Raw genomic sequence first — 16,386 nt, 5'->3', positions numbered from 1 at the left:
ACTTCAGGAACCGGCGAGGGGGAGACGTCTCGAACTCCAATTTGTACCCCTGAGATACTACTTGAAGGATCCAGGGGTCCACTTGCGAGTGAGCCCACTGCGCGCTGAAATTCTTGAGACGGGCCCCCACTGTGCCTGAGTCCGCTTGTAAGGCCCCAGCGTCATGCTGAGGACTTGGCAGAAGCGGGGGAGGGCTTTTGTTCCTGGGAATTGGTTGTCTGTTGCAGTCTTTTTCCCATTCCTCTGCCCCGGGGCAGAAAAGAGGAACCTTTTGCCCGCTTGCCCTTATGGGGACGAAAGGACTGAGCCGGATAAGACGGCGTCTTTTTATGTTGAGAGGCGACCTGGGGTAAAAATGTGGATTTCCCAGCAGTTGCCGTGGCCACCAGGTCCGATAGACCGACCCCAAATAACTCCTCCCCTTTATAAGGCAATATTTCCATATGCCGTTTAGAGTCCGCATCACCTGACCACTGTCGCGTCCATAATCCTCTTCTGGCAGAAATGGACAGTGCACTCACTCTTGATGCCAGCGTGGAAATATCCCTCTGTGCATCTCGCATATATAGAAATGCATCTTTTAAATGCTCTATAGTCAACAATATACTGTCCCTATCCAGGGTATCAATATTTTCAGTCAGGGAATCCGACCAAGCCACCCCAGCGCTGCACATCCAGGCTGAGGCGATTGCTGGTCGCAGTATAACACCAGTATGTGTGTATATACTTTTTAGGATATTCTCCAGTTTTCTGTCACCTGGTTCCTTGAGGGCGGCCGTATCAGGAGACGGTAACGCCACTTGTTTTGATAAGCGTGTGAGCGCTTTATCCACTCTAGGGGGTGTTTCCCAACGCGCCCTAACCTCTGGCGGGAAAGGGTATAATGCCAATAACTTTTTAGAAATTATCAGTTTTTTATCGGGGGAAACCCACGCTTCCTCACACACCTCATTTAATTCGTCTGATTCAGGAAAAACTACAGGTAGTTTTTTCACACCCCACATAATACCCTTTTTAGTGGTACTTGCAGTATCAGAAATGTTTAACACCTCTCTCATTGCCGTGATCATGTAACGTGTGGCCCTACTGGAAGTCACGTTTGTCTCCTCACCGTCGACACTGGAGTCAGTATCTGTGTCGACGTCAGTATCCACCACCTGAGGTAACGGCCTTTTTAGAGCCCCTGATGGTTTCTGAGACGCCTGGACAGGGACTAACTGATTAGTCGGCTGTCTCATGTCATCAACTGTCTTTTGTAAGGAGCTGACACTGTCACGTAAATCCTTCCATAAAGCCATCCACTCAGGTGTCGACTCCCTAGGGGGTGACATCTCTATTATAGGCAATTGCTCCGCCTCCACATCATTTTCCTCCTCATACATGTCGACACAAACGTACCGACACACAGCACACGCACAGGGAATGCTCTGATAGAGGACAGGACCCCACTAGCCCTTTGGGGAGACAGAGGGAGAGTATGCCAGCACACACCAGAGCGCTATATATAGATATAGGGACAACCTTATATAAGTGTTTCTCCCTTATAGCTGCTGTATTGTTAATAACTCGCCAATTAGTGCCCCCCTCTCTTTTTTACCCTGTTTCTGTAGTGCAGGACTGCAGGGGAGAGTCAGGGAGACGTCCTTCCAGCGGAGCTGTGAGGGAAAATGGCGCCTGTGTGCTGAGGAGATAGGCTCCGCCCCCTTCTCGGCGGCCTTTCTCCCGCTTTTTGTGAAAATCTGGCAGGGGTTAAAATTCATCCATATAGCCCAGGGGCTATATGTGATGTATTTTTAGCCAGCCAAGGTGTTTCTATTGCTGCTCAGGGCACCCCCCCCCCCTAGCGCCCTGCACCCTCAGTGACCGGAGTGTGAAGTGTGCTGAGAAGCAATGGCGCACAGCTGCAGTGCTGTGCGCTACCTTGTGGAAGACAGGATGTCTTCTGCCGCCGATTTGCCGGACCTCTTCTTGCTTCTGGCTCTGTAAGGGGGCCGGCGGCGCGGCTCTGGGACCGAGCTCCAAGGCTGGGCCTGTGATCGGTCCCTCTGGAGCTAATGGTGTCCAGTAGCCTAAGAAGCCCAATCCACTCTGCACGCAGGTGAGTTCGCTTCTTCTCCCCTTAGTCCCTCGATGCAGTGAGCCTGTTGCCAGCAGGTCTCACTGAAAATAAAAAACCTAAACTAAAACTTTCACTAAGAAGCTCAGGAGAGCCCCTAGTGTGCACCCTTCTCGTTCGGGCACAAAAATCTAACTGAGGCTTGGAGGAGGGTCATAGGGGGAGGAGCCAGTGCACACCAGGTAGTACTAAAGCTTTCTATTTGTGCCCAGTCTCCTGCGGAGCCGCTATTCCCCATGGTCCTTACGGAGTTCCCAGCATCCACTAGGACGTCAGAGAAATTGACAGAAAAAAAAGCGGAGATCAAAAATGTGCCCTACCTGGTGCAGTGTGTCTCAGTGCTCTCTACCTGGTGCAATGTTTCTCAGTGCTCTCTACCTGGTGCAATGTTTCTCAGTGCTCTCTACCTGGTGCAATGTTTCTCAGTGCTCTCTACCTGGTGCAATGTTTCTCAGTGCTCTCTACCTGGTGCAATGTCTCTCAGTGCTCTCTACCTGGTGCAATGTTTCTCAGTGCTCTCTACCTGGTGCAATGTTTCTCAGTGCTCTCTACCTGGTGCAATGTTTCTCAGTGCTCTCTACCTGGTGCAATGTTTCTCAGTGCTCTCTACCTGGTGCAATGTTTCTCGGTGCTCTCTACCTGGTGCAATGTTTCTCGGTGCTCTCTACCTGGTGCAATGTTTCTCGGTGCTCTCTACCTGGTGCAATGTTTCTCGGTGCTCTCTACCTGGTGCAATGTTTCTCGGTGCTCTCTACCTGGTGCAATGTTTCTCGGTGCTCTCTACCTGGTGCAATGTTTCTCGGTGCTCTCTACCTGGTGCAATGTGTCTCAGTGCTCTCTACCTGGTGCAGTGTGTCTCAGTGCTCTCTACCTGGTGCAGTGTGTCTCAGTGCTCTCTACCTGGTGCAATGTGTATAGGAGGTTCTACCTGGTGCAGTGTGTATTAGCTGCACTACTGTGTGAAAAACAACGCCCCTAAATTTTTGCTGCGCGCCTTCGGCGCGCACTGACCATTCTTTAGCATGTGGGAATGGGAGAGCCAAGCATTATAGTACGTACCTAATTTTGCCCTTCTAACTGAAAAATGTGCCCTCCCCGTGATCAGCACCCTGCCCTAAAAAATTCCTAGAGTGAACACTAGGGTCAGTGGCAGTGTAAATGGGTTCCACCCGTTTACTACATAGGGAGAGGCAGCGGGAAGATGAGCTCATCTCCCAGCGCCACCCCTATGGCAACCGACCCGGCATATTGCCGGGTCGGGTAGCCAGCGCTGAGGCTCCAATGCCGGATCCCACCCGGGAAGGACCCGTTTCCAATTCCCGGGTGGGATCCGGCATTGGAGATGTGTAAGGGGTATAAGTCAGCGTTACAATGAAAAGCCCGATTGTCCTGATGAAAATCCTTGTCAATGATTGGTTACCTTAAGGAGCTGGCTTTGTGTACTTCCTGTCTTGCATCCCTGAGTGCCACAAACTAAAATATTATAGATGAGATAGTGACACTTTTGCATTCTGATGGCTCAACGTGCACAGATTTTTTTTCATGCACTAAAAATTTTTTTTATATAAAATATTGTATAAAATTACCTTCAGGCTATGTGGCTATTCAATTAGGGCCATTTTTTCGCCATAGGCGAAATAACTGCACTTTTTGCTGTTTTTTTAGGGTGAATGAGAATTCACAATATTCAAAAGCAAGGCCATTTTTACACCTAGGCTAAAAATTAAGCAGGAGCAATAAACCTGTGGATCAGCGAATCCATGTGTTTTTGCATCTGCCCAGGCAAAAACGTGGGACATTTTCGCCAATGCCTTTTCACCCCCTCCCTCCCCCCAAAAAAAAGAAAAAAAAAAAAAGAAAAAGTGAAAAGGCATTGGCCAAAATGCCTTAGAATACGCAGGGGGTTAAAATTGTCTAAGCTAACTGAATACCCACTATGTCAGTGGTTCCCAAACTGTGTGCCGTGGCACCCTGGGGTGCCGCGGGACACTTACAGGGGTGCCTTAGGTTGGTTGTCAAGGACCAATTCAAACTATTTATTGTCAATTTAATAGGCAAAACCAGTGCTGGTGGCTGCCAATTATAAAATATGTGGACATACAGAAGCAAATCTTTTCCCTCACCACACAACTGACCCTAAGGATGACATATAAAAATAATTTACTTAATTTAATATTTTTTTCTAAATTACTCAATAAGAAACTTGTGGCCTAGGGGTGCCGTGAAAAAAAAAATGACACTCCAGGGTGCCGTGACTCACAAAAGTTTGGGAACCACTGCACTATGTGTATGTGAGACATAACTGCATTGTGTTTATAATTTACTCGGGTCAAATCCCCAAGATATTGCAATGTTTCAAAATACTTGTGTTTCCAAGCATTTTGGATATTGGATACTTAACCTGTGTGTGTGGGTATAGAGTGCAGGCTACCAAATACTCTAACAGGTGTATTCAACATGCAGCCCTCCAGCTACTGTGGAACTACACATCCCATCATGCCCTGCAACAGTTTTGTTATTAGTACATGCTAAACTGCGGCAAGGGATGCTGGGATGTGAAGCTCCACTGCGCCAGGAGGGGGGCATGTTGAATAACCCTACTGTACAGTGTAACTGCAGGAAGTGGCCATACATGCTACAGATGTTTCTCAATATAAATTTTTGAATATTACCAACCATACACTAAAGCTACCTATTTAGAATCATTTCTTTCAGCACAGAGTATACTGTAGGTGTGTTGGGGGAAAAAAATGTACCCCTTCCACTCAACTCTTGATACTAGGGAAATTAGGAGGATAAAATTGGGAATCCAAAAGGCAGGCACCTATAGTCCAAACCTGTGAGACTTGACAAAATGTTTTGTCAAGTAGGGGTTAATTTACTAGCCAGTGAGTTGTGAAAGCTGCCAATTTTCTGCGCCTTTGACCTGTAGATTTAAACTGGCAACATAAATGCTAAATCAGGCCTGATTATCATTTATTTATATTGCCTTTTTAAATCCATTGGTCAAAAACATTGATGATTGTTGTGTTAGTAAATATACCCCATGATGTTCCTACCCACATTTCCCCTGTTCCTCCTCAGTTACAAAACAGGGAAATGTCTCCTCTCCAGGGGAGGGACTCATATCATGTGGCCATACACCGCTATATCTCACAGAGGGGACCTGGACAGGAACCCGGCGGTTGGGATCCCAGCAGTCAAATGTGACAATGGCATTGCGAATAGGGTGACAAGCCTGGCGCAGGAATCCTGGAGAGGTAAGCCGAGGTGGGGGAAGGGCTTGGGTGATCAGGTTTAGGCTGCAGGGGGTGGGTTAGCCTTAGGCACCCCTGGGCTAGGGGGTATAGGCACCACATGGGAGGGTTAGGCTGTCAGGAGGCCATTGGGGGAAGGGTTGGGATTGTGAGCATCAGGATGCTGCTGTCTGGATTATGACCACTGGCATATTGATCCCAACCCCTCACAGTGTATGGCTATGTTATCTGATTTGGAGTCAGTCTGACTGGGAGATTATCGGGCTGTATATGACCAGTTTAAGAAATTAAAGGGAAAATGTATCAAACCTTCTGAAGACTGGAGAAATGTAGAAGTTGCTTATAACAACCAACTTCTAGCTAGAATTTATGAGGTACATTGTATAGAATGACAGGTAGAAGCTAAATAGTTACTATAGGCAAATTCTCCATTGATTGGTTTATAATATAATAAGAAATGTATCAAACCTATGTTAAAAATTATATCCATCTCCAGCCTTATTCTTTACCTAGGTCTGAAATAATGCCCACCTCCAACAGCCATATAACGGATTCTCTCTCTGTTTCTATTGCCAATGTACGACATGATGCCCCTCCATTATACATACAAGAAATTATGCCCATCCCCATTACCAAAAAATGCCCTGCTCACATTTAATTTAAAGCCAAGTACACACTAAGGAATATTTTAAATATTGCTCATTTGAGCTATATCATTTGTAATATCGGCCAGTGTGTACGGACAATATCGTTAACGATGCTCGCTTCCGTGGGTTGTTAACGAGGGCTTCTGTCATCTATATATGCAGCTCAGTTTTTACTATGTCATTGACGAGAGACGTACAGGACAGAGCCAGGGTGACATCACTAAACGACACTGTAAGCCAGGGGTGGGGAACCTCCGGCCCACGGGCCGTATAAGGTCCGCGAAGCCGTTTGCTCCGGCCCACCCGCTTCTCTGTGAGACACGCCGCCGCTCAGTCCGGCGGCAGCGTGTCTCAGCTGTCAGGACAGGGACTCAGGAGGAGAGCGTGGCGTATGGCGGCGTGTAGGACTAGAAACCAGCCGCCGGTTCGTGAACCAATCAGAGCTCGCGGACAGGCAGCCAATCAGGAGCCGCGGCTGCCGGTCCGCAAGCTGATTGGCTCTCGAACCAGCGGCTGGTTTCAAGTCCTACACGCCGCCCAACATAGCCGCGCACTCCTCCGTGTCCCGCCGAAAGAGGCAGCGGTAAGCAGCACGTGGGGGGGGGGGGGGGGCATCTGTATACCTGGCACTGTGGGGGGCATCTGTATACCTGGCACTGTGGGGGGAGGCATCTGTATAGCTGGCACTGTGGGGGGAGGCATCTGTATAGCTGGCACTGTGGGGGGGGGGGGGCATTTGTATACCTGGCACTGTGGGGGGCGGCGGCATCTGTATACCTGGCACTGGGGGGGGGGGGGCATCTGTATACCTGGCACTGGGGGGGGGGGGCATCTGTATACATGGCCCTGTGGGGGGGGGGGGCGCATCTGTATACCTGGCACTGTGGGGGGGGGGCATCTGTATACCTGGCACTGTGGGGGGGCATCTGTATACCTGGCACTGTGGGGGGGCATCTGTATACCTGGCACTGCGAGGGGCATCTGTATACCTGGCACTGTGGGGGGGGGGGGCATCTGTATACCTGGCACTGTGGGGGGGGGGGGCATCTGTATACCTGGCACTGTGGGGGGGGGGGGCATCTGTATACCTGGCACTGTGGGGGGGGGGGGGCATCTGTATACCTGGCACTGTGGGGGGGGGGGCATCTGTATACCTGGCACTGTGGGGGGGGGGGGGGCATCTGTATACCTGGCACTGTGGGGGGGGGGGGCATCTGTATACCTGGCACTGTGGGGGGGCATCTGTATACCTGGCACTGTGGGGGGGCATCTGTATACCTGGCACTGTGGGGGGGCATCTGTATACCTGGCACTGTGGGGGGGCATCTGTATACCTGGCACTGTGGGGGGGCATCTGTATACCTGGCACTGTGGGGGGGCATCTGTATACCTGGCACTGTGGGGGGGGGCATCTGTATACCTGGCACTGTGGGGGGGGCATCTGTATACCTGGCACTGTGGGGGGCATCTGTATGCCTGGCACTGTGGGGGGGGGGGGGAGGGGCATCTGTATGCCTGGCACTGTGGGGGGGGGGCATCTGTATGCCTGGCACTGTGGGGGGGGGGCATCTGTATGCCTGGCACTGTGGGGGGGGGGGGCATCTGTATGCCTGGCACTGTGGGGGGGGGGGGCATCTGTATACCTGGCACTGTGGGGGGGGGGCATCTGTATACCTGGCACTGTGGGGGGGGGGCATCTGTATACCTGGCACTGTGGGGGGGGGGCATCTGTATACCTGGCACTGTGGGGGGGGGGCATCTGTATACCTGGCACTGTGGGGGGGCATCTGTATACCTGGCACTGTGGGGGGGGGGGGGGGCATCTGTATGCCTGGCACTGTGGGGGGGGGGGGGGCATCTGTATGCCTGGCACTGTGGGGGGGGGGGCCATCTGTATGCCTGGCACTGTGGGGGGGGGGGCATCTGTATACCTGGCACTGTGGGGGGGGGGGGGCATCTGTATACCTGGCACTGTGGGGGGGGGGGCATCTGTATACCTGGCACTGTGGGGGGGGGGGCATCTGTATACCTGGCACTGTGGGGGGGGGGGGCATCTGTATACCTGGCACTGTGGGGGGGGGGGGCATCTGTATACCTGGCACTGTGGGGGGGGGGGCATCTGTATACCTGGCACTGTGGGAGGGGGGGGGCATCTGTATACCTGGCACTGTGGGGGGGGGGGGGCATCTGTATACCTGGCACTGTGGGGGGGGGGGCATCTGTATACCTGGCACTGTGGGGGGGGGGGGGGGCATCTGTATACCTGGCACTGTGGGAGGGGGGGGCATCTGTATACCTGGCACTGTGGGAGGCATTTGTATACCTGGCACTGTGAGGGGCATCTGTATACCTGGCACTGTGAGGGGCATCTGTATACCTGGCACTGTGAGGGGCATTTGTGGATCTGGCACTGCACTATTGGGGGCATATGTGTATCATGTCCCATTTTAATTGGCCACACCCATTTTTTGGGTGCGCGCACACACAGTGCCTCTAAGGGGCAGACCTAAAGGGGGGCAGGGTAATTTTTTAAGTTGAGAATTTTTGTATGGCCTCCGAAGGATTTTATAAATATTCAAATGGCCCTCGGTAGAAAAAAGGTTCCCCACCCCTGCCGTAAGCAATATAGCACAGTGTGTATGCACTACATCTTTTGCCCAGCATGTCAAATGGATACACCGACATCACTCATGGAGCATATACACCCCCTCCACCTCTCTTCCATTTACAAAGAGTTCCCTTGCAATACCCGTATGACAAATTACGTACCCGAACTCAGGTACCTTATGCAAATAGTGTGCACACCCAGCCAAAAATAAGATTTTACTTACCGGTAAATCTATTTCTCGTAGTCCGTAGTGGATGCTGGGGTCTCCGTAAGGACCATGGGGATAGACGGGCTCCGCAGGAGACATGGGCACTTTAAGAAAGAATTTAGATTCTGGTGTGCACTGGCTCCTCCCTCTATGCCCCTCCTCCACACCTCCGTTAGAGAAACTATGCCCAGAAGAGCTGACAGTACAAGGAAAGGATTTTGGTAATCCAGGGCAAGATTCATACCAGCCACACCGTATAACATGTGATAACCAGTTAACAGTATGATAAACAACAGAGCATCAGGTCAACCCTGATGCAACCATAACATAACCCTTATCGAAGCAATAACTATATACAAGTATTGCAGAAGAATTCCGCACTTGGGACGGGCGCCCAGCATCCACTACGGACTACGAGAAATAGATTTACCGGTAAGTCAAATATTATTTTCTCTAACATCCTAGTGGATGCTGGGGACTCCGTAAGGACCATGGGGATTATACCAAAGCTCCCAAACGGGCGGGAGAGTGCGGATGACTCTGCAGCACCGATTGAGCAAACACACGGTCCTCCTCGGCCAGGGTATCAAACTTGTAGAACTTTGCAAAAGTGTTTGAACCTGACCAAGTAGCTGCACGGCAAAGCTGTAATGCCGAGACCCCTGCTGAATCGTGTTACAGATCCAGCGAGCAATAGTTTGCATTGAAGCAGGAGCACCAAGCTTGTTGGAAGCATACAGGATAAACAACGACTGTTTTCCTGACCCTAGCCGTTCTGGCTACATAAACCTTCAAAGCCCTGACCACATCAATCCTCCAAGTCAGTCGTAGCCACAGGCACCACAATAGGTTGGTTTATATGAAAGGATGAAAACCCTTTTGGCAGAAATTGTGGACGGGTCCGCAATTCTGCTCTAACCGCATGGAAAACCAGATAGGGGCTTTTATGTGACAAAGCCGCCAACTCTGACACACGCCTAGCCGAAGCCAAGGCTAATAGCATGACCACCTTCCACGTGAGATATTTCAACTCCACCGTTTTGAGTGGTACAAACCAGTGGGATTTCAGGAAACTCAACACCACGTTAAGATCCCAAGGTGCCACTGGAGGCACAAAAGGGGGCTGAATATGCAGCACTCCCTTTACAAACGTCTGAGCTTCAGGTAGAGAAGTCAACTCTTTTTAAAAGAAAATGGATAGGGCCGAAATCTGGACCTTAATGGAACCAAATTTTAGGCCCAAATTCACTCCGGACTGTAGGAAGTGAAGGAAACGGCCCAGCTGGAATTCCTCCGTAGGAGCATTCCTGGCCTCACACCAAGCAACATATTTTCACCATATACGGTGATAATGTTGGGCTGTCACGTCCTTCCTAGCCTTTATCAGCGTAGGAATGACCTCATCCGGAATGCCTTTCTCTGCTAGGATCCGGCGCTCAACCGCCATGCCGTCAAACGCAGCCGCGGTAAGTCTTGGAACAGACAGGGCCCCTGTTGCAACAAGCCCCGTCTTAGAGGAAGAGACCACGGGTCCTCTGTGAGCATTTCTTGCAGATCTGGATACCAAGTCCTTCTTGGCCAATCTGGAACAATGAGGATTGTTCTCACTCCTCTTTTTCTTATTATCTTCAGCACCTTGGGTATGAGAGGAAGAGGAGGAAATACATAGACCGACTTGTTGAAGATACAATTTGTGAATTGCAGTTAACACAATTTCCCTCTCGTGGGGGAAGCTGGCAGGGCCAATTTGAGGTATCGGTGCAGGGGCATCTCCTCGAATTCCAGCTGGTATCCCTGAGACACTATCTATTGCCCAGGGATCCAACTGGGAGTGAACCCACTTGTGGCTGACATTTCGAAGACGTGCCCCCACCGGGCCTAGCTCCGCTTGTGGAGCCCCAGCGTCATGCGGTGGATTTTGTAGAGGCCGGGGAGGACTTCTGTTCCTGGGAACTAGCTGTGTTGTGCAGCTTCTTTCCTCTGCCCCTGCCTCTGGCAAGAAAGGACGCACCTCGCACTTTTTTGTTTTTCTGTGATCGAAAGGACTGCATTTGATAATACGGTGCTGTCTTAGGCTGTGAGGAAACATATGGCAAAATATTTGACTTTCCAGCCGTAGCTGTGGAGACCAGGTCCAAGAGACCCTCCCCAAACAACTCCTCACCCTTGTAAGGTAAAACCTCCATATGCCTTTTTGAGTCGGCATCACCTGTCCATTGCAGAGTCCACCGGACCCTTCTGGCAGAAATCGACATAGCATTTATTCTAGAACCCAGTACACTAATGTCTCTTTGAGCATCTCTCATATATAGGACAGCGTCTTTAATATGCCCCAGGGTCAATAATATAGTATCCTTGTCTAAGGTATCAAGTTCCTCAGACAGGGTGTCCGTCCATGCTGCTACAGCACTACACACCCAGGCCGACGCAATCGCCGGCCTCAGTAAGGTACCTGAATGTGTATAAATGGACTTCAGGGTACCCTCCTGTTTTCTATCCACAGCATCTTTGAGGGTAGCCTTATCCTGTGACGGCAGGGCTACCTTCTTGGATAAGCGTGTTAAAGCTTTGTCCACCCTAGGGGAGGATTCCCAGCCTAACCTGTCCGTTGGCGGGAAAGGATACGCCATAAGAAACCTTTTGGAAATCTGCAGTTTTTTTATCTGGAGATTCACAAGCCTTTTCACATAACTCATTTAGCTCGTGTGAGGGGGGAAAGGTTACCTGTGGCTTCTTTTCCCCATTCATATGTACCCTCCCGTCAGGGACTGGGGTTTCCTCTGTGATGTGCAACACATCCTTAATTGCTATAATCATATAACTGATGGATTTAGCCAGATTTGGCTGTAGTTTTGCATCATCGTAATCGACACTGGAGTCAGAATCCATGTCGGTATCCGTGTCAACAATTTGGGACAGTGGGCGCTTCTGAGACCCTGTCGGCCTCTGCGACATAGGATCAGGCATGGGTTGGGACCCTGACTGTCCTGAGGCTTCAGCTTTTTCTAATCTTTTATGTAAGGAATTTACATTATCATTTAAAACCTTCCACATATCCATCCAATCAGGTGTCGGCGCCATCGGCAGAGACACCACATTCATTTGCTCCCGCTCTGCTTCCACATAGCCTTCCTCAGACATGTCGACAAGCGTACCGACACACCACACACACAGGGAATGCCCTTTTTGAAGACAGTTCCCCCACAAGGCCCTTTGAAGAGACAGAGAGAGAGTATGCCAGCACACACCCCAGCGCTATAAACCAGGAATAACACAGTAACTTAATGTTAACCCAGTAGCTGCTGTTTATATTGTTTTTTTTGCGCCTAATTTATGTGCCCCCCCTCTCTTTTTACCCTCTTCTACCGTGAATCTGCAGAGGAGAGCTTCCTCTCAGCGGAGCTGTGGAGAACAAATGGTGCTGGTGAGTGCTGAGGAAGAAGCCCCGCCCCCTCGACGGCGGGCTTCTGTCCCGCTTAAATATGAATTTTCTTGGCGGGGGCTCATACATATATGCAGTGCCCAACTGTATATATGTTTACTTTTGCCAAAAAGAGGTTCCAAATGCTGCCCAGGGCGCTCCCCCCTGCGCCCTGCACCCTTACAGTGACCGGAGTATGTGAGGTGTGTGGGAGCAATGGCGCACAGCTGCAGTGCGGTGCGTTACCTCAGTGAAGAACGGAGTCTTCTGCCGCCGATTTGAAGTCTTCTTGCTTCTCATACTCACCCGGCTTCTGTCTTCCGGCTCTGCGTGGGGGACGGCGGCGCGTCTCTGGGATCGGCCGGCGAGGGTGAGATCCTGCGTACGATCCCTCTGGAGCTAATGGTGTCCAGTAGCCAAAGAAGCAGGACCTAACTTCAGAGGTGTGGTCTTCAGTATGCCGGCGGTCGGGCTCTCGGCGCTCAGTATACCGGCACCGGGAGCCCGACAGCCGGCATACCGACACTTATTCTCCCTCGTGGGGGTCCACGACCCCCCTGGAGGGAGAATAAAATAGTGTGGCGCCCGTAGCGTGGCGAGCGCAACGAGCCCGCAAGGGGCTCATTTGCGCTCACCACACTGTCGGTAAGCCGGCGGTCGGGCTCCCGGCGCCAGTATGCTGGTCGCCGGGATCCCGGCCGCCGGCATATCGTAGTGAACCCCTTCAGAGAGTAGGGCTGCTTCTCTCCCCTCTGTCCCACGATGCAGGGAGTCTGTTGCCAGCAGAGCTCCCTGAAAATAAAAAACCTAACAAAATATTCTCTCAGCGAACTCAGGAGAGCTCACTGAAAAGCACCCAGCTCGTCTGGGCACAGTATCAAACTGAGGTCTGGAGGAGGAGCATAGAGCAGGCATTCCCAACCGCGGTCCTCAAGGCACACCAACAGTGCAGGTTTTAGTGATATCCAGGCTTCAGCATAGATGGTTAAATCAAAATAACTGAGGTGCTAATTAAGTCACCTGTGTCCAAGCCTGGATATCACTAAAACCAGGACTGTTAGTGTGCCTTGAGGACCGCGGTTGGGAAACACTGGAATAGAGGGAGGAGCCAGTGCACACCAGAACCTAAATTCTTTCTTAAAGTGCCCATGTCTCCTGCGGAGCCCGTCTATCCCCATGGTCACTACGGAGTCCCCAGCATTCACTAGGACGTTAGAGAAATCTCCTCCATTAATCATGAAGGAAAAGCTACAGCCTCCTCCACGTGACATCCACTGCCCGGCCGCCGCCGCACTTGTTATCTTGTTACACGGAAGCTGGCCGGAGCCGTGCAGCCCCCCCTGCCCCTTCCTCACCTTTTAGCAGTATGAGGCAGTCGCCAACGTTATTTTCCACGAAGTCCTGCGTGTCGCCCAGCGGACGCCAGCATTTCCCGCACAGGTAGATGGCGGCCTTGCTGCACTGCCGGATATAGGTACTCATATTGCCCTGGCTGTCGTCTGTAACATCCTCCATAGTATCGGCTGCTGCTGTGTCACTGAGTGTTATCTCTCGCAAACGTGTGCGTTACCCCACACTGCGCGCCAGCAACAGCAGCGCGTCATGTGACATGCATGTGCCATGTGACCGACCTATAGCCAGTAGGAGGAGCGGGCGGGAATCTGGAATGCTGGGTGTAGGTTTATAATACACATTAGTTTCTTTCTATTTCATCCTTTTATATAATCTATATTATAGTATACTCAGATACAACAACACTGATGCAGTGCTGCTAAAGATCAGTCCTGAGCTACAAATCAAATATGTGTCACTACCCCGCATGAATGGGACGTGCGTTGAGCTAAATGGCTCAGGAAGCACTGGCTAGCACCAGAGCCAGATTTACATGTTGTATATGAGCCAAAGCGTACATCTGGGCATGGGTGGTATTCAGTATGCCGACTGACGGGATCCCAGCGCACAGTATACCGGCGCCGGGATCCCGACAGCCGGCATACCGACACTTATTCTCCCTCGTGGGGTCCACGACCCCCCTGGAGGGAGAATAAAATAGCGTAGCGCGCCACCGTGCCCGTGGCGAGCGCAGCGAGCCCGCAAGGGGCTCATTTGCGCTCGCCATACTGTCGGTAAGCCAGCAGTCGGGCTCCCGGCGCCGGTATGCTGGTCGCCGGGAGCCCGACCGCCGGCAGATCGTAGTGAACCCCTGGGCATTATACACAGGCGCAGCAGTATAAACTCCTGGAAATTTGGTGAGTTTTGATCAGAGATGTGCGGAAAAGTTAGCCAGGGGAGGCACTGCCTCACCTGCCATAGACTTTTTACTCCAGAGTTTGGGCTTTAAAAATTATTAGAATAATGCAAAGAAAATATTTCAAACATATTCTTTGTATTTTTCATATACTTTATACTGTCAAAACTCTGCCACAAACGTAAGTATGACAGTAAAGGCTCTGCCTCACCCCACCGCACGTCATAAGACTTAGAGACCGCACTCTGGGTCCGATTCAGATCTGATCGCTGTTGTGCGAAATCGCAAAGTGGGCGCTTATTGAATGACTGCGCAAGTGTATGCACCACAATGTGCAGGCGCAACACCAAACAGCCTCAGGATGATGCAAAAATATTCGTCTCTAGGTGTACGCAAGGTGATTGACAGGAAGCGGACGTTTGTGGGTGGTATCTGTCCATTTTCTGGGAGTGCCAGGAAAAACGCAGGTGTTCCCAAGCGTTTTCAGGGTGGGTGTGTGGCCAGTGCCAGATTAAGGTCCACATGGGCCTGGAGTTGAAAGTGATAAAGGGCCTATTGTGTGACACTGCAGGGGGTGTGATCTATATAGGGGGTGTGGCCTGTGCTTTGGCCATCTCCATAATTCTGTTATTGTCATCCAGTATACCTAGCCACTGCAGTAAGTTAATTAAATTAATAATGCAGAGAACATCACAGTGACCACCATATAATACATAGAGCATCGCAGTGACCGCTACATAATACAGAGAGCATTGCAGTGAGTGCCATATAATACAGAGCAAATTACATTGACTGCTAGATAATACAAAGAGCATTACAGTAAAATTCATATTATGCAGAGAGCATCCATGTCTGCCAAATAAAAGAGAAAACATGGTAGTATCCATGTCATACCCATGTGACCTCCATACAACATACCTCCCAACTTTTACCTGTCTGGAAGCGGGACACACGCGCAGCGAAGCCGCGTGCGCTCCCAAAAAGGGGTGTGGCCCATGAAAAGGGGGCGTGGCTTCACAAGAGGACCCACGATCGCGAGCCACGCCCCCGTTTTCATCAATGAGGGGGCATGCCCAGCGCTCTGTGAGTCGCTGGCATGTCCTCTCTCCCTCTGACTCCAGTAAATAGACGCTGTGCGCATGCGCACAGCGTCTATTCACCGCTGCTCTGCTAAGCAGGGCAGTGAGAGACCGAGCCTCCCAACTGCCCCCCCCCCCCCCCCCACACCGCGGGACACTGTGGCCAGCGGGTGGGACAGCGGGACAGTCCCCAAAAAACGGGACTGTCCTGCGAAAATCGGGACAGTTGGGAGGTATGATACAATACAAAGAACATTGGGCCTAATTCAGGGGGTCATTCCGAGTTGATCGCACGCTGCAGATTTCGCTGCGCTGCGATCAGGTCTCTACTGTGTGCGTATGCACCGCAATGCGCACGTGCGTCGTACGGGTACAATGTGGATCGTTGCTGAGCTATGGATTTAACGAAGTATCCATACGCACAGCCAATCGCAAGAAGATTGACAAAAAGAGCGCGTTTATGGGTGTCAACTGACTGTTTCCTGGGAGTGGTAGGGAAAACGCAGGCGTGTCCGTGCGTTTGGAGAGCGGGTGTCTGACGTCAATTCCGGCACCAAAAAGACTGAAGTGATCGCAAGGGCTGAGTAAGTTCAGACCTACTCTGAAACTGCACAAAATGTTTTTGCAGAGCTCGGCTGCACAGGCGTTCGCACACTTGCAAAACGAAAATACACTCCACCGTGGGCGGCGACTATGCGTTTGCATGGCTGCTAAAAACAGCTAGCGTGCGGTCAACTCAGAATGACCCCCTCAGACCTGAACAAATTTGTTAGCTAATGGACAAAACCATGTGCAGTGCAGG

At 51.2% G+C, this 16,386-nt stretch overlaps 1 protein-coding gene across 5 annotated transcripts in view; it reads right to left on the bottom strand.

Moving 5' to 3' along the window:
* The window catches only part of LOC134910124 (protein Mis18-alpha-like), a 294,627-nt gene extending 280,721 nt beyond the window's left edge, over positions 1–13,906 (bottom strand). For 2 of the 5 annotated variants that reach the window (XM_063917795.1, XM_063917797.1), the window contains exon 1: positions 13,613–13,902. In XM_063917795.1, the coding sequence (XP_063773865.1) occupies positions 13,613–13,772 (160 nt within the window). In that variant the 5' untranslated portion in view covers positions 13,773–13,902. Of the gene's footprint in view, positions 1–13,612 lie in introns of all 5 variants that reach the window. The other 3 variants (XM_063917798.1, XM_063917793.1, XM_063917796.1) reach the window with 3 other exon arrangements.
* Positions 13,907–16,386: the final 2,480 nt, after the last annotated feature.

The sequence above is a fragment of the Pseudophryne corroboree genome, chromosome 4 (genome assembly GCF_028390025.1).
Source record: "Pseudophryne corroboree isolate aPseCor3 chromosome 4, aPseCor3.hap2, whole genome shotgun sequence".
Classification (NCBI taxonomy): Eukaryota; Metazoa; Chordata; class Amphibia; order Anura; family Myobatrachidae; genus Pseudophryne; species Pseudophryne corroboree.
The sequence above is the reverse complement of the archived record's forward strand: the minus strand, read 5'-3'. Positions and strand labels throughout refer to the sequence as shown.